General features: G+C 41.5%; 1 protein-coding gene across 3 annotated transcripts in view; it reads left to right on the plus strand.

Moving 5' to 3' along the window:
• cad (carbamoyl-phosphate synthetase 2, aspartate transcarbamylase, and dihydroorotase) overlaps nucleotides 1-18023 on the plus strand; it is a 39936-nt gene that overhangs the window by 1989 nt on the left and 19924 nt on the right. For all 3 annotated transcript variants that reach the window (XM_017701021.2, XM_017701022.2, XM_017701023.2), the window contains exons 5-24: nucleotides 33-174; nucleotides 423-594; nucleotides 2111-2296; nucleotides 2550-2659; nucleotides 3067-3209; nucleotides 3508-3639; nucleotides 4501-4734; nucleotides 5148-5369; nucleotides 5463-5651; nucleotides 6078-6202; nucleotides 6685-6818; nucleotides 8802-8914; nucleotides 10370-10620; nucleotides 10732-10978; nucleotides 12626-12724; nucleotides 14558-14782; nucleotides 15604-15786; nucleotides 16403-16621; nucleotides 16825-16992; nucleotides 17733-17915. In XM_017701021.2, coding sequence (XP_017556510.1) covers nucleotides 33-174; nucleotides 423-594; nucleotides 2111-2296; nucleotides 2550-2659; nucleotides 3067-3209; nucleotides 3508-3639; nucleotides 4501-4734; nucleotides 5148-5369; nucleotides 5463-5651; nucleotides 6078-6202; nucleotides 6685-6818; nucleotides 8802-8914; nucleotides 10370-10620; nucleotides 10732-10978; nucleotides 12626-12724; nucleotides 14558-14782; nucleotides 15604-15786; nucleotides 16403-16621; nucleotides 16825-16992; nucleotides 17733-17915 — 3477 coding nt within the window. The remainder of the gene's footprint in view (nucleotides 1-32; nucleotides 175-422; nucleotides 595-2110; nucleotides 2297-2549; nucleotides 2660-3066; nucleotides 3210-3507; nucleotides 3640-4500; nucleotides 4735-5147; nucleotides 5370-5462; nucleotides 5652-6077; nucleotides 6203-6684; nucleotides 6819-8801; nucleotides 8915-10369; nucleotides 10621-10731; nucleotides 10979-12625; nucleotides 12725-14557; nucleotides 14783-15603; nucleotides 15787-16402; nucleotides 16622-16824; nucleotides 16993-17732; nucleotides 17916-18023) is intronic.

Raw genomic sequence — 18023 nt, forward strand, 5'->3', positions numbered from 1 at the left:
ATCTGTGTGTTTGGTGTCCCCCCCCCACCTAGGAGCCCAGGGTTTTCAATCCAGATGGAAATTTGAGGATAGTCGCGGTAGACTGTGGAATTAAGTACAATCAGATCCGCTGCTTGTGCCAGCGAGGCGCACAGGTCACCTTGGTCCCCTGGGATCACCCTCTGGATGTCAATGGTGAGCAGTACATTGTATATTTCTAATATGGGTAGTTCAGCCAAATAATTTGGTTAATTATTAGTAAAAAAAAAAAAAAAAAGCTTCCAAGTAACATGAGCTCATGTAAAGAAGCACTGTGAACTTTGGTTCGCTGTCAGCAGAGTTTGATTGAATTCTGCCATGACTGTGTTCTTTAAATCAGATTTAGAGTTGTTGTTTGAGGCTTTATCAGTTTCGAGATTCATTCAGTTTGTTTGTTTCTCCAGACTTTGACGGAGTGTTTATCAGTAACGGCCCAGGAGACCCTCGGTATTGCAAGAAGACCGTGGAAAACCTGCGCAAGGTCGTGTGTGCGGAGAACCCCAAACCTGTGTTTGGTATCTGCTTGGGCCATCAGTTGCTCTCACTGGTCATCGGGGCAAAGACCTATAAAATGAAGTAAGCTTGCATTGTTTTCTGTTCCCTTCACTAATGACCGTAACTTGCCCTTTTGTCTGACTTGTGAATTTTAATGCTATTGGTTATTGATAATGTTTTAAGAGGAGGTTGCTTGTTATCTTTAAATGTCTAATTTACCAACTCGGTCAGGGCATATGCAGCCTCTTAGAAGGCGTGGGTCTTTTTCCTGCCCCATAAAAGTGGACCTATGTGTGTCCTAATGCTGCTATTACATTATTAACCACAGCAATTAAGCAGATCTGCTTTTTCTCTACCATCATCCAGCACTTGTGTTCTACATAGTTCTTGTTGTGAGAGTAATTGTATTGACAATAGGACGGTGTCTGGTTGCAGTGCATCAAAGTTTGGCTCCGAGTTTGGTTCTCAGTGCTCTCCTTAATGGACTTCATGGCACCATCTCACAAATCTGAGTCCATAAGTAGGAGCGGATCATTAGTTGGTTTAATGTTGGTGACTCTCTCTGTAGTCATGCCGCACTGCCTCAGGTCTGTCATGGTTGATCAGATTGGTCATTCGAACAAAGGCAAGTACCTCTTTGAGGTGTTCTTGTTCCTTTCAGTGCCCTGTCAGCGTTTCTGTGGGAGCGGCGAGAATTTAGCGCTGCTAAAATGTGATTTTGTGCTGAGCACAGCAGTTTCGTTAGAAGCTGCTGGGATGGGCTGCTGTGTTTTTGTAAGAATCCTGGGAGAGTTCCTTTGTTGGCTGATGCTCAAGGCCAGATCAGATGCCAGTCTCCCATCAGTTCAGTGGAATTCCTGACAGTGGAACTGCACGGTCAGTGGGTTCGTTCAGGAACTGAACCAGAAGCCGTTGCTTTTGTCCTGTTATTGGAGCAAGTACTTGTTATGTCTATTATCAAGTGGGCTGATTCTCTGTCTGCATGTTAAGCCTTGTCCAACCACCAACCCCAACACCCCCACTAGTCGCAAGTGTAATGAAGTGGGTCACCAGTCGTCAGCATTTTGGAACATTGAAAATGACCGTTTCATTGTTTGCCTAAACATTTATCCATTTCCACGAATGTAAGTGAATGAAAGATGCAGTAATAGCTGGTCCAGCTTGAAGTTTTTCCAAGGAACAACATCAGAATTGTGGCTAAACTATAAGTAGTTGTCCCCAGTATTTCAGAATTGTGAATTCATTTTTAGGCAAAAAGGTGTTATCTGGTTAAAATCAGAGTGGCTGGAAAAAATTTGATCTTAATCAGATATTGTGATGCATGGACTAAAGCTAATTTGCCACTCAGTTCATCGTTCTAGTTATCAGGCTTGGAGGGTAGGGGGTCACATGTGTCTCCCTCATAGTAATCAGCAGTCCTAATATTTTTGGACTGCTGTCCACATCATAGCACAGTTTGTGTTTGTAGGGGAGTGAACGGAAAAAAGTAAATAAACCATCCATCCCATCCAGTGAGGGCACAGTCTAAACCCGAGTCCCAGTGTTGTGTGTTAATGTTCTCAGCTGTGTTTGTTAATAAACGCTCTGTGTGATTTAGGTATGGCAACCGTGGCCATAACCAGCCCTGCATCCATAAGGGGACGGGGCGCTGTTTCATCACGTCTCAGAATCACGGTTTTGCGGTAGATCCCCAGACCCTCCCAGAGGACTGGGACGTGCTCTTCACCAACGCCAACGACCAGACCAGCGAGGGCATCGTGCACAACTATAAACCACTCTTCAGGTGTGGCAGCCGTTCACTTTTTACAGCGTTACTAATGTTACTGTTAAATACTTTTCACTCAGTCTTGTCCTGTGTTCATTTTATTCATTTTATAGTCAAGTACTTTTCTTTTCAAAACTAATTACATCTGGGAAGAACTGAGTTATCAGTGTATATTGAGTTTCTGGTATAGATATGATTTCCAGAGTGTGCTGTTTTAGAGTTTATTATTTTGAGGAAAACTGAGTTATGAGTGTGTTTATGGTTTTTACAGTGTGCAGTTCCATCCTGAGCACATGGCTGGGCCAACTGACCTGATTAGCCTTTTTGACGTCTTTCTGGACACTGTCAGAGACGCCAAAGTGGGAAAAACTGGCAAGTCAGGTGAGGTTTTTAAAAATGGATAAACTTTTGATACTTTCGCAGAATTTTGAAGTGGAATGTGAACATGGACCTGAGGAACCCCTTTTTAATTACTTCACACACAAAGATCCCACGTAGATTATGCTTGGGTCTACAAATACAGCCTAGGTGTTTGTTTTTTCAAAGTGTCACTTTTTTTTATTTTATTATTTATTTATTTTTGAAATGGCCTCCCTCACTCATCTCGTCTTTGAGTGATGATGTGTTAGGGTGGTGAAAACTTTTTGAAAAAGTTCAAAGAACTTTCCCAAATGTTCTTAACAATGTTAAGGTTAATTTAATAATGTTTCATATCTACTTAATTTAAAATAAAAAAGCAAACTGCCTTTAATCTTGTAATCTCTGACTAACCTCTCTCACTTCTCTAGTGAAAGAGAGGCTGACAGAGCATCTTTCCTTTCCTGGCTCTCCGAAGCTGGAGGAGTTTGTTCGGCCCCGTAAGGTGCTGATTCTGGGCTCTGGAGGGCTCTCCATTGGACAGGCTGGAGAGTTTGATTACTCTGGATCTCAAGTGAGTCATTAAAATAAAGAGTGTTATGTCACCAGAAACTGCTCACCTGGAAACGTGTGAGACAAAAACTAGAACAGGAGGTCTTTGCTCTGTCCAGACCGGCACATACAGCCATAATGAGTTCTTCTTTTCACCTCGTGTCTGTGAGGCTATATAAGACAAACGGTCACTTGATTAATGTCTTTATTATTATATCTGTGATAGATGATTGATGCTTTGTGGTTTTTTGTATACAGTTTTGCTGAATTACCATACTTAAGATGTTTATTACTCAATATCTTTCTTCTGCTTCCTTCAGGCTATTAAAGCTCTTAAAGAAGAGAATATCCAGACTATTCTCATCAACCCCAACATCGCCACAGTGCAGACCTCCAAAGGCCTTGCAGACAAAGTCTACTTCCTGCCCATTACCCCGGAATATGTCACACAGGTAGGAAAAACAAGCTTTAATGGAAGAAAAAAAACAATAATCAAGCATTTTGTATAAAAAAGGAATTATTGGATGAAAAATGCCAGTCTAGGTTGTGATGGTTAACATTTAGTGTTTACATTGTGTCTGTATGATGCCATGCTTCTTTAATGGGCAGCTTCAGAAAAGGAATGTGTTCATCTCTAAAACTGGTTTTGTGTGAAGTATCGAGGGTTCATTACTTTTTTTTCAGTACCACAGCATCTTTAACATGTCAGCACTCTGACATTCACTACTTTCAGTTCTTTATTAAAAGGGCTCGTATCCAAATTTCCCTGTTTCTTTTAATGTACTATGTAAACACTGCTAAAGTTTTAAAGGGCTCCACTGACTTCCTGTTGATACCTATTATACATTAAACACTAAACTCCTGAAACAGGCTTAAATACTACAACGGATGACCTGAAATGGACAACAGGTGTGTGAAGCTAAAACTCTGGTTAGGTGAAGGGTTGGAAAGAGAGTTTATTGGTTGATTGTGATGACTGAGAAGTCAGATGATTCCCCACTGACTCACTGGAAGTCGATTTCTCGACAAGGGTTCAAGTGAGCCTGCAGGAGAGGGGGGGCGTATAAACACCTATTAAACATCGTAATTTTATAGCATTTTCGTTTACGCCATAAGTCGAGGGTGAGTGGATGTGAGAGTTCTTTGGCATATAGGCTTTGTTCTCTGAAGCTGTTACAGTTGAAAGTTTGTTGGATTAAACACACTGAAAACTTTGAAGGGTTTTTTCCTGCTGTAGGATTGTTTTGATATTAGGTGTTGATGCTACACTCACTGTCAAAATGGTCTTATCCTGATCTAATGTTCTGCTCCAGGTGATAAAGAACGAGCGTCCTGATGGCGTACTGCTGACGTTTGGGGGTCAGACTGCTCTGAACTGCGGTGTAGAGCTGACCAAGCAGGGGGTGCTGGAGAAGTACAATGTGAGGGTGCTGGGAACTCCAGTGTCCTCCATCGAGATGACCGAGGACAGGAAGATCTTTGTGGAGAAGATGGAGGAAATAAACGAGCATGTGGCCCCCAGTGAGGCCGCCATGTCTGTTGAGCAGGTCAGCTTATTGACCATGTGGTCATTCAGTAGCCGCCTCTTTCACTGTACACTCAGCTTCATCTTTGTAGACACAGGGGTTGGATGTTGAACTGGACCTGGGGCTTTTATATTTTGATATGTGAATGTAAAATGTAGTAATGTTTAAATAAACTGTGCACACTTTCTGTATATCATGGGACTTAGATGTGCAAAATTATAGATCTGTCGAATCATTTGAGTTATTACAGTAAATTGCATTTGTCTGAATTCTATACCTTGACCCTAAAGAAAATCCTTGTACTGTTTTATGTGTAAACAAATGGCTTTCTCAGAATGCAAAACAAATATAGCATTGAACATTGAGCACAGTATATTTAGATTTTCTTAAGAAAATCTTTCTTAAAAGAAAGTGTTTGCTCTTGCTGTCCTCAGGCGGTGGCTGCTGCTGAGAGGCTCGGTTACCCGGTGCTGATCCGCTCAGCGTTTGCGCTGGGTGGACTGGGCTCAGGTTTCGCCAACAACAAAGAAGAATTGATCACACTAGTCACACAAGCCTTTGCTCATACGTCTCAAGTCCTGGTGGATAAGTCGCTTAAGGGCTGGAAGGAAATCGAGTACGAAGTAGTGCGAGATGCTTATGACAACTGTGTCACGGTAGGAAACATCTGGGCCGAAGACCTGCCGGTTTGAAAAGGTTGCTCATGCCTGTTGTGCCAAATTCACTGCATGTAAACTGTATGATTCCAGGTTTGCAACATGGAGAACATAGACCCACTTGGAATTCACACTGGAGAGTCTATCGTTGTGGCTCCTAGTCAGACACTGAACGATTATGAGTACAACATGCTGAGGAACACGGCCATCAAAGTTATACGGCACCTGGGGGTCGTGGGGGAGTGCAACATTCAGTATGCTCTCAATCCAGAGTCCGAGCAGGTAACCTGCCTGGAGTTGTGGTCCTTGGATCATATTTTTTTTATTTAGGGATGCGCTGAAATGGGAATTTGCTATACAAGCTTTGACTAGATCTCTCTGGAATAGCACTTTGGAAATGTTACATTTTTTTTTTAAATAAGGGTTTTTTTCAGGGTTTCAAATGCAGGAAAATGAATGACATTTTAGCACAGTAGCCCAGCATCAACCAAGAGTCTGAGTCTCGTGATCAAATATCAGTTTGATGTATTGGTCAAATCTAAACATTTTTATAAATTTTTTAATTTATTTTTGCATTTTTATTCATTATAACAAACATTTTAAGGCATCCCTAATTGTATAAATGTGAAATACTAAGAACTGATGTTGGTTCTTGTGAAAAGATTGTTTTTGTGCAGTTCCAGATCATATGCATGGTTTCTCTTGCAGTACTACATTATTGAAGTGAACGCTCGTCTCTCTCGGAGCTCTGCTCTGGCCAGCAAAGCCACCGGTTACCCTTTAGCCTATGTGGCTGCTAAACTTGGCCTGGGGATCCCTCTGCCAGTTCTAAAGTGAGTTGTGCAGCAGATAAACCACCAAAACCATTAACCTTCACTCCAGCAACTTTATGTTGATCCCTCCAATCACACTTACTGGCTGTTTTTAGACACACCGGTGTTGTTTGTGCAAAGTGTGTCAGGAGTCCTCCTCAACACCAGGTGGACCAGTATTTACATTTTTAATGTTTAACTTTTTTTTTGTTTTTGTTAATTCCAATATTAGACATCCATAATTAAGTAAGTAAATCCAACTACAAGTTTGTGTCATCTATCTACAGGCTACTGTATTAGCACTGTGAAAATTTAAGAGTGAATGGATCAATAAACTTTTTCCAAAATTACATGAAAAATATTTTTACATGAGCTTCCATTATTGGCTAAGAACATTCTTTATTCTTTAATGTTTTAGAGACGAGAGGTTCTTCTGTCTGAAGAACATGGTCTATCTGTTTCGTACAGTGTTGGTTTCTATACTGAACTTGCTTTTCTTACAGGAACTCTGTGACCAACTCCACCACGGCCAACTTTGAGCCCAGTCTGGACTACTGTGTGGTAAAGGTTCCTCGCTGGGACCTGAGCAAGTTCCTCCGAGTTAGCACCAAAATCGGCAGCTCCATGAAGAGTGTTGGTAAGACTGCTCATTTCACAGGATCTGAGAGTGTTTCACAGCACAGTCCTCCCACAGGGACACAGGGACTCCCAGACTAAGGATGTACAGTCAACTATATTTTTGTAAGCAGGGCTTTAGGCTTGACCATTTCAAGTGACAGCAGTAGAATTGCTCAAAACCATAGCAACATCCAGAGGTAACATGGGTTATTACTGAAAACGGTCAAGAGAAATGGGGTCATTTGTGTGTGTTTGAGTTACAGAGGCCAGTTCTTCAGATAAGCTAATGATCCATCCTGTTAGATGCTGGTGAGGACTCAAGTTCTACTGCAGTATTTACTCAGAAGTGGCAGGTTTCTGGGCTCAGCTAACATCAGAGTAGTTAGCTTGTTTGGCGAAAAAGTTAAAACCCCAGGATTTTCTTCCAACTGCAATGTCTTCCAGTTCTCTCAAACACTAGGGAGTGTCCAAAATGAATGGGTTGATATGGTGCATTTGAGCAAAATCATAGTTTATAAATGCTGAAACAATTTTAATGTAAAAGAATGTAAATTTCCTGAACAGCATAAAGCATTTTAACACCACAAGCCACGTTTACATCCAACCAAATAAGTTAGTAATCCGACTAATAGCTCAATCTGAATAGAATATGTCCATGTAAACACCATTCAGAATACAGTTTCTGTCTTATTGTAATCCTGTAAATATTCCGTTAAATAGAAGAATAATATCCGTGTAAACGCCTGTTATCTGATTACATTCCCTATCGGAAAGTTTAAGTCCGTTCTGCGTGTGCGTCGTGTTATACAACCCCTGGCAAAAAGTATGGAATCACCAGTCTGGGATGAGCACTCATTCAGACATTTTATTCTGTAGAACAAACTCAGATCAAAAACATGATGCAATAATAAGGTCATTCCAAAGTGCAACTTGTTGGCTTTCAGAAACACTAAAAGAAATAGAAAAAAAAAAAAACATTGTGGAAACAAAGTAAACGTTACTTTTATTGAGCAAGCACGGGGAAAAAAATATGGAATCACTCAATTCTGAGGAAACATTTAAAATACATCACTAGTATTTAGTTGCACCACCTTTGGCTTTTATAATGGCTTGCAGTCTCTGAGGCATGGACTTGAAGAATACTGTTTGTCACTCATCATCAATTTGGTGCCAACTCTCTTTGATGGCAGTTGCCAGATCAGCTTTGCAGGTCGGAGCCTTCTTGTGGACCATTTTTTTTCAATTTCCACCACAGGTTTTCAATTGGGTTGAGATCTGGACTATTTGCAGGCCATGACATACTGGTGATTCCATACTTTTTGCCAGGGGTTGTAGAGTTTATACCGTTCAACATGGCAGAGCAGACACTGGTCTGCAGAGGAGACAAAGTTCATGCTCTGATCTTTAAAGGACAGCATATGTGTCTCAGAACATGACGTCTTCCTCTCTTCACTCCCATTCATTGAGGACAGCACCCTCTGCTGTTCAGCAGTCCTGCTTTTGATATAACTGGGGGAAATGGGAAGCAGCCAGGCTCCCCATAAGCCGGCTCTGCTTTGAGCAAATTGGTGAAGTCAAGCATTTGGAACAAAATCCCGAGGTGGGTTTTTACTTCTTGGGCCTGGATTACCACCTCTAAGTATAATATACCTCATCACGAGTGTGAACAAAACTATCATTTAACTGAATTTTTGGCCTTTTTTTTACCTAGAAATTATACTTGAACACTGATTTCAGGATTCAAATAATAGTGCCTTGTAACAGTTAAGCCAATACTTGCGTAGATCCTGGTCATAGGCAGTCGATATGTTTCTGTCTTAGCCTCTAGCACAAATATCAGACTCATTCAGGTGTCCTGAAAGCTGGCGTTCATCAAAGACCTGGACTTTCAGGGATCTTCGAGGACCTGATTTGAAATTGATTGTGCAGCCAGATCTTAAACAGTGTCCGGTTTTCTTGAAGATGTGGTTTGGCTTTGGTGTTCACTGGGCTGTTTTCCCAGGCGAAGTGATGGCCATTGGTCGGAGCTTTGAAGAGGCTTTCCAGAAAGCTCTGAGGATGGTGGATGAGAATTGTGTTGGCTTCGACCACACCATCAAACCGCTATCTGAGCAGGTTGGTGCATTTGCCTTACTAATAACCTGCATCCATCTGGGTCACAGGAAGTGGCCACATGTGCTCTGTGCTCTTAAACTGTTCAGACCGCTGTTGTTTAAAGGTCTTCAGATCTGGACCCTGAATACAGTTTCCAGTCCTGATATATTTTTTTTTTTTTTTTTTTTTTTTTTTTTCCCCCCCACTGGTTGTCAACTAAACAAATGTACCTGAAGCTATGTTCACGTGACTGGATTAAAGTGGGGCTTGCTTATTTATTTAAATTTTATTTATTTATGTTTAGCCTAAATTATTATTGTGGTATTTGTTGCATCAGCAAGAAAACATGGGTTTGAAGAATTAGCACTTGTTATTGCCAATATGGATATATTGCCACATTAGCGTTTAACCAAAAAGCGATAGTTTGTTTACAATAAAAGTCGGCTCACATTGGAGAGTTAAACTTCATGATGGAGCCTGGTGGCTGTAGAATATGTTCAAGCTCTAGTACCTTAAAAACACTGGTACTTTAAATCCATTGCTGCCTTAAATTCCCTGCTAACTTCAATAGACTGCAGCCTTAAATGCACTGGTACCTTACATCCATCGGTACCTAATTTTATTTTTGCTGTTATTGCTGTACATTAGTGTGTATGTGTGTAAATCTGTGTTATTAATACGTTTTTATTTCTGTTGATGTTCTTTTTTTGTTTGTTTTATATATGTTAGTATTGTTGTTGTTGTTGTTATATGTTTATTATTATTATTATTATTATTATTATTATTATTATTATTTAGTTACTATTGTAATTTTGTTATTGTGGATTAGGCTGTAGGCGTTTGAGTCTGTGTGTAGTGCGTATGATTATCTGTGTTTGCTGTGTGCTTTGTGGCAGATTGTATAAATAAATAATTTATTTCATGCAGTCAGGCCTCTGACTGTCAGACGCTGCTGGAATTTGGAAAATATTAGTCATTCCTGCTTCAGTATCAGATGGGCTGATGGAGCTTCTTACATGGTATGAGAGGGAGTTGTATGTTCATGTTAGGCTGAGACTAACACCGAAAAACAGCCAGTCCTTTATGCCAATTGCCTCAAAAACAAAGTGAACAACTTCAGTTGCAACAGTCTAGACAGCATGAGGTGATTGAGGGACTGCAGTGTTCATTTTTCATTTTAAACTTGACTAAAACATCAAAATGGGCCAAATGGGTTGCCATCAGCATGGCTTGTGCTGTCTATACATCACATTACCTGCGCTTTTGTGACATACTGGTCTGTTGTGACGGCTCTTATCTGATGAAAGCACAAACCAGTTTATTCCTATATACTGGAGCAACGTCGTTTATTAGTTTATTATGTATTTTATTAATGGCACATGTTTTCCTCTTCCACAGGACCAACTTTATGATGTTCCTGCTTCTTTTGTGATTCCTCGTTTGCTTCAACAATCATATTTGTGTTCTGGTTCTCAGGAGCTGCAGATTCCTACAGACAAGCGTATCTTCGTGCTGGCTGCAGCTCTGTATGCTGGCTACGGTGTTGACCGCCTGTATGAGCTGACCAAAATCGACCGCTGGTTCCTGCACAAGATGAAGAACATCACAGACCACGAGAAGCTTCTGGAAATGTTTAATCAGGACGAGAGTGCCATGCCACCTGATGTGATGAGGAAGGCGAAACAACTGGGCTTCTCTGACAAGCAGATTGCTTTGGCTGTGCAGAGGTACGGAGACGCTACAGCTACACAAACCACATCTGTCTGTCTGTCGTTTCCTTTATCCTCCGTTTTTCTGTAGGTTCATGTCTCTGTGTTCTGATTGTTTGTCTTGTACAGCACTGAGCTGGCAGTAAGGAAGCTGAGGCGTGATTGGAAGATTCTGCCTGTGGTGAAGCAGATTGACACGGTGGCTGCTGAATGGCCCGCCCACACCAACTACCTTTACCTGACCTATCATGGCACGGAGTGTGACCTGGCCTTTGAGGAGCCCCACGTTATGGTGATTGGCTCTGGTGTGTACCGCATTGGCAGCAGCGTAGAATTTGACTGGTGTGCTGTGGGCTGCATCATGGAGCTTAGGAAGGTGGGTCTTCTGCTTTTAGATGCAGTAAATTTGCGTTGATCGTCTGTGAAACGTGATCTTTAAAATGAATTTTGGATTAGGTTGAGGAAGCATCGATACCGATAGTGGTATTGAGTATCAGCCCAATACTTATTGACTTACTCAATACACAGACACACTCAATAGACAGTCGGCACACAAACATGATCATAATCACGTTCTCTGCAAGGTTGAGCACACAGAGACTGACAAAACAGGTAAGGTACAGAGCGGCACACATTAGCAAAGCTGCTGTAGTAGAGTTTCTCAACATTTCTGCTCAGATACAGCTTTATTGGAATTTGTTCAGAGACAGGCCTGTCGTGCACATTATTTAAACACACTATATTTCCAAAAGTATTCGCTCGTGTGGCATCACACGTATATAAACTTAGGTGACATCCCATTCTTAATCCATAGGGTTTAATATGATGTCGGCCCACCCTTTGCAGCTATAACGGCTTCAACTCTTCTAGGAAGGCTTTCCACAAGGTTTAGGAGTGTTATGGGAATTTTTGACTTCTTTCAGAAGCACATTTGTGAGGTCAGACACTGATGTTGGATGAGAGAGCCTGGCTCAAAGTCTTCGCTCTAATTCATTCCAAAGGTGTTGAGGTCAGGACTGTGCAGGCCAGTCAAGTTCTTCCACACCAAACTGGCTCATCCATTTCTTTATGGACCTTGCTTTGTGCACTGGTGCGCAGTCATTTTGGAACAGGAAGGGGCCGTCCCCAAACTGCTCCCACAAAGTTGGGAGTATGAAATTGTCCAAAATCTCTTGGTGCTGAAGCATTAGGAGTTCCTTTTCACTGGAGCTAAGGGGCAGCTGCTCGGCCATGGAAACCTATTCCATGAAGCTCTCTAAGCTGTTCTAGAGCTGATCTGTAGGCCACATGAAGTTTGGAGGTCTGTAGTGATTGACTCTGCAGAAAGTTGCCGACCTCTGCGCACTATGCGCCTCAGCATCCACCGACCCCGCTCCGTCATTTTACATGGCCGACCCCTTCGTGGCTGAGTTGCTGTCGTTCCTAATCGCTTCCACTTTGTTATAATCCCACTGACAGAGGACTGTGGAATATTTAGTAGTGAGGAAGCTTCAAGACCGGACTTGTTGCACAGGTGGCGTCTGATCATGGTACCATGCTGGAATTCACTGAGCTCCTGAGAGCGACCCACTCTTTCGCTAATGTTAATAGAAGTTAAGGTATCAGCATCGACAAATACTTAAAAAAAAAAAAAAAAAAAAAGTAGTCAGAAATGTTATTGATGTGTCCCTGTATCAGGTAATGAGTGCCTCTTAGTCTTTTTGAATGAAATGAATGGTGATGCATCAATAAACTTTATCTGAACAATACTAATCCTTATGAAACAGATGAGCTCAGTTGGTGGGGAAAATGATATCTGCAGGTTTATTAACCTTCTACCAAAATATTGTTTAAAATTTTGCACAATGCTATGAACAGTTTATGACTGTCTCCACTGTGGTACTTTAGTCTCTGCTGTATGTTTGTGTCTTTAATAGATCATTGGTGTCACATCAGTCCTGAAATGTGGTGATGCCCTGAGTACGCTGGGTCGGTGCGTCTCCAAAACTAGTAATAATTTGTTTTGGTCCGTTTTCTTTTTCAGATGGGTTACAAAACAATCATGGTGAACTACAACCCTGAAACGGTCAGCACAGACTATGACATGTGCAACAGACTCTACTTTGACGAGATCTCCTTTGAGGTGAGTAAACCTGTAATTAATTAGTTTGTGGTCATGTGCGAACATTGAAGTTGCCACAGAGCGACTTTTTCAATTAAAAAAAATAATAATAATAATTTCAGAACTGAATCGCTAAGTTGAATAATTTTAAATATTAGTGGTGTCTGCAGCTTCAAGATTTAATATTTACAAATTTAGTTTACACATTTTTAATGTGTAGTCTGGCTTCAGATCAATTTGTAGCAACACAAGAAAGTGCTAATAAAAACTAAGAATAATAAAACAGTTGAAGAAAGTAACAGTAGCTTTGAGGTTGATTTTTATTCTCAAGTTTTTTTTTTTCAATTCAAGTTTATTTGTATAGTGCTTTTTACAACAATGTTGTCACAAAGCAGCTTTACAGAAGTTTGAAAACATACAGTTACAACATATCCCCCAGTGAGCAAGCCAGAGGCGACGGTGGCAAGGAAAAACTCCGTCCGTCTGGAGGAAGAAACCTTGGGAGGAACCAAGACTCACAAGGGGAGACCCATCCTCCTCTGGTCAAACAGTATTTACAATTTAATAAGCTAAATACCAAATAAAACCTAAGAGGATCTCTGAACACTGAATGGTAAAGCTTTAGAAACTGCACTGGTTGAGGCGGTCTCTGAGTCTTTATGAAAAGTGGGAGTGAGCTGAAACAGTCACATCCTATCTCAATGCTGATGCATCTGAATGGCACAGTGATGTAATTGAGGGTGTTGCAGTTGGCACAAATGAACAGTAGAGCGGGTTGGTGATGCTGAGGAGGAGGCCCTGATGGTCAGTCTTCCAGCAGCGTTCAACAGGACGGGAGGGCAGTCATTATCTCAGAAAGAGTAAAGTGACAAAATTAGTTCTGCTCAGGAGTATGACTGTAATAAATATGATTTCCCCCAGAGTGTGGTTGGTGACTCCAGCAGATCTAACTATAACAGCATAAACTAAAAGGAGAGAACCAGAATGTAACATAGATATAAGAGTACCCTGAGACACTGGGATCCCCCCACTCCACCGTCAGCAAACCTCTGTGATCGTGTGCAGTGGTGGGTCAACAGCACCAACATCTCAGTTTACCATAAGCCTCTATGCCCATGAACCCCTGGATCTCCTGCCTTTATCTTAAGTGGAAGGCTAATTATCAAAAGCTAAAATAAAAAAATGTTTTCAGTCTAGACTGTGTCAGAGTCCCGAACATTAACTGGGAGATTATTCCACAATTTGGGGGCTTTGTAAGGTAAAAGCTCTTCCACCCATTGAAGTCTTCTGAATTTTAGGAACCAGTAGAAAACCAGCATCCTGGGAGAAATTTGGGGTTAGGTGACTTGCTCAGGGGAACTTCAGTCATTGACTGTCGGCCAAGGGGATCGAACCGGCAACTTTCCGGTCACAGGGCTGGCTCCCTAACCTCCAGCCCACGACTGCCCCTTAGAAGCAGTGCATTGGCCTGGAATCGAGCACGGTCCACTTGCGTAGCAGGCGAGATTTCTACCATTGAACCACCAATGCTGAAATGAAACATGAACGTTATGAACATGACCAGGTGCGTTTTGAGACCACTGGTGGTCTCGGAGTTGAAGAGGTTGAGCTTTATCTGCATTATTATTTTAATAAGATCCAGTTTATAGTCTGTAAATGACTTATCAGACGTGTATGAAGAATTACCAATTACAGTTTCCAAAGCTTCCCAGAGGGGACACATTCTGGACTATTGTTTTTGAGTGCAACTCTGGCAGTAAAAAAAAAACTTTATTTTCAGTTTCCCCACAAACTGTTTTATGGATTTGCAGAGTCGCTGTAGCTGAACTCTGAAAACTCTGGCTTGAATCTCAGGTGGTGATGGACATCTATGAGATGGAGAATCCTGAGGGAATTATTCTTTCTATGGGAGGCCAGCTCCCCAACAACATTGCCATGGCTCTCCACAGGCAGCAGTGCCGGATCCTGGGCACTTCACCAGAATTCATCGATTCGGCTGAGAACCGCTTCAAGTTCTCCAGGATGTTGGACACCATTGGAATCAGCCAGCCTCGCTGGAAAGAGCTGTCTGATACAGAAGTACTGCTCTTTAATTATTTGTTCTAACTGCTCTTTACTTCACAGCTTTGCTGCAGGTGTGCTTCTCTGAGAAGTGAGGTATTGTGTTTTTTGTTTTGTTTTTTTTTTTTTTTTCCCCCTTCTGTTTTAAGCAAACTTTTTCCCCATTGTGTCTGGCTTAATAGAGAACATCCTAATTTCAAAAGAATAGTCAAATATTTTGAAAGCACATGTAGGATCATATTGGACTGACTGTATTGGATATCAAGTCATATTTGTTAAAAAAAAGCCTCTTAAAGGACAGTTACATTATTTTTTTTTTCCCATTTTATGCATAATTCAGTTATTTACATGCATCAAAGTTGTTCCAGCTGTTTTGATGTGAAATGGTTAATTGAAGAAAAACTTAACATCTAAGCCGATCAGTGATTTTCTGTGTTTTCTAAATTTTTATTTTAAATGTTAAATATTGTAAAATAGCAAAAGGCCTTACAACACCCTGTGTGTACCTCTCTGGCATGAACAGATTAAAAATAAATAAATAAAAGGTTTTAGGCAAAAGCCTTCACGTAAAACAATGTCGTCAGGTAGCATATCAGTCATAACTGTTTTATGCGATGATTTTCTGTAAAGGAGCTTTTATAGGTGTGTCAGATGTCTGGTTACCAACACTGAATAATTCTCCAGATTGAGCATTTCATATCAAACCTCTCTCATGACTTTGTTCACATCTTAATGACTTCATTGTGCTAAACTCTTAAGAATCGTCTGTAAAATTCTCCTTGAAGGTGAAGCACACCTGCCTGAGCCGGTTTTAATCCAGTTTGTCCTTCCCTCTCTAGTCGGTCATGCATTTCTGCGAGGCGGTGGGCTACCCATGCCTGGTGCGGCCATCCTACGTGCTTAGTGGAGCCGCTATGAACGTCGCCTACTCTGACAGCGACCTGGAGAAATATCTGAGCAGTGCTGTGGCCGTGTCCAAAGAGCACCCCGTCGTTATATCCAAGTTCATCCAGGAGGCCAAGGTTAGTCACTTTCTCTGTGCTGTTGTTTTTCCAAGTTGTGTGTAGGTGGGGTGGGAATGCAAGTGGAGTCTTGTCGGTTGCTTCTGGTGGCGGTTAAACAGTAAAAGCAAGTTGATAATCGGTATTCAACATGATTAAACTTGCCAAGAGGTGCCAGTAAAACCAGCCAAAAGATGCCATGTTGTAAGATAATGTTGGATGTAAGCAGATGGCATCAAGACATCTGGTGGTGCATCTTGGTATTGCTCTGCTTTTTAAAACATGCAGTGCTTCAACATGAAAAGCATCACAGTACTGGAGCATATCTCTGCTGTCGGAACAAAACCTTGTGTCTCCAAAATGCTAACTTTACAGGAGAAGAGAAAAACGTGCTTTGCTTTTAGTGGATGTCAATGGAACAGAGTTTTTTCCAAGTCATTTTGGGCTGTTTCTTTTTCCTTCATCATGAAATTTACATACAGTGTAAAGAGCAGCAGACGTTTTCAAACTGTGGCATAAACTGGAAAATGATAAACTAAGATACAAGATTTTGTTCCAACAGTAGCGATATGAAGTCTTTAATTAGCTGAAATGATTGAGACCTGTAAGTTACGTGTTGGTTGTTCTTGCGTTGCAGGAGATTGATGTTGATGCGGTTGCCTGTGATGGAGCGGTCATTGCCATAGCAGTGTCTGAGCATGTAGAAAATGCTGGTGTCCATTCGGGGGATGCTACACTAGTCACACCTCCGCAGGACATTAACCAGAAGACCATGGAGCGCATTAAGCTAATTGTCCATGCCATTGGCCAGGAACTTCAGGTCACAGGGCCGTTTAACCTGCAACTCATTGCTAAGGTACGAGTGTCTGAATTATTCCCACAGCTTTATGTAACTTCGGTTTTCTTCTGACTCAAGGAAACAGGTCAAGCTCTTGCAAGGTGACCATAATGTACATGCCTTGGATGTGAAGTTTGTTGAAAGCCCATTTCAGCTAAAACACCAGACTGTCTGGATTTGGACGTCTTTTGATTCGGTTCAACTCATTTTTGTCAAAACAGGATGACCAGCTAAAGGTGATTGAGTGCAACGTGCGAGTCTCGCGCTCCTTCCCTTTCATATCCAAGGCGCTGGGCGTTGACCTCGTGGCCCTGGCAACACAAGTTATCATGGGAGAAGAAGTGGAAGCTGTGGGGCTCATGAGGGGAAATGGCATTGTGGGAGTTAAGGTAAGAGCAGCTGGCTAGCAGGCTTTCGGGTTTCGGTCATCAGAGTAGTTTTTAAAATAAACTGCCTTGTCTCTTTATGTTCCACTTGTCCTGGATGTGTTGCTGATGGTCTGTCTGTATTGATGTGACGTTGAGGGTGTGGTTCGTTCTGTCTGATTGATTTACTTGGCCGTGGCGTTTTTAGTTCAGTTTATTTCTATTCTGAATTTAAATGAACATTTCTATCAGCCAAATTTGCAACATACACAATATTTGCTACTAAATGGGCCAAACTTGCATTTTAACTTCTCCACTGCAAAATCTGAAGCCTATTTATATTACATAATCAAATAAAGTTCTACACTGAAGGTAAATGAAACTGGATTATGGCATGAAGTTAAGCATAATTAGACATCAACATTTAAATACAGCTCCAGTGAACTTGCCTCACCTTATTTATGTAAACTAAAATAAAAACTGCTATATGGATCAGCCAAAATGATAAGTTTGCTGATTGTGTATTTGGACAGAAATCTGCTCTTTCAGTTGTGCGTCTCTAACCTGGTCATAATTTGTGTTAGTACTTAGTACAAATCGGTCGCCAAACCTAACCCTAGCAGTGAAAGAAAGCGAGCAGCAGCTGGAATGATCTTACTTCTATGATGCTGAATATTAGCCCTCATGCATTTTTTGTGATTGTAGCCTTTTCTTTTTTGACTATATTACCTGGTCTGCATAAGTTATGAATGTGTGCCCTGAAGGTTCCCCAGTTCTCCTTCTCTCGGCTGGCTGGGGCCGATGTGGTGCTGGGGGTGGAGATGACCAGCACTGGCGAGGTGGCCTGCTTTGGTGAGAACCGCTATGAGGCCTACCTGAAGGCCATGCTCAGCACGGGATTCAGAATTCCCAAAAAGAACATTCTGCTCTCCATTGGCAGCTACAAGGCAAGTTATAAATCAGGGAATAATTTTTGTTGCTCTTCACTGCTTCTTTTATTGTGAGGATCTGGTGACGTTTCTTTTTAAGGTTAGAAGCTGTTGTTAAATAGTCTA

Source organism: Pygocentrus nattereri, chromosome 4 (genome assembly GCF_015220715.1).
Source record: "Pygocentrus nattereri isolate fPygNat1 chromosome 4, fPygNat1.pri, whole genome shotgun sequence".
Lineage (NCBI taxonomy): Eukaryota > Metazoa > Chordata > Actinopteri > Characiformes > Serrasalmidae > Pygocentrus > Pygocentrus nattereri.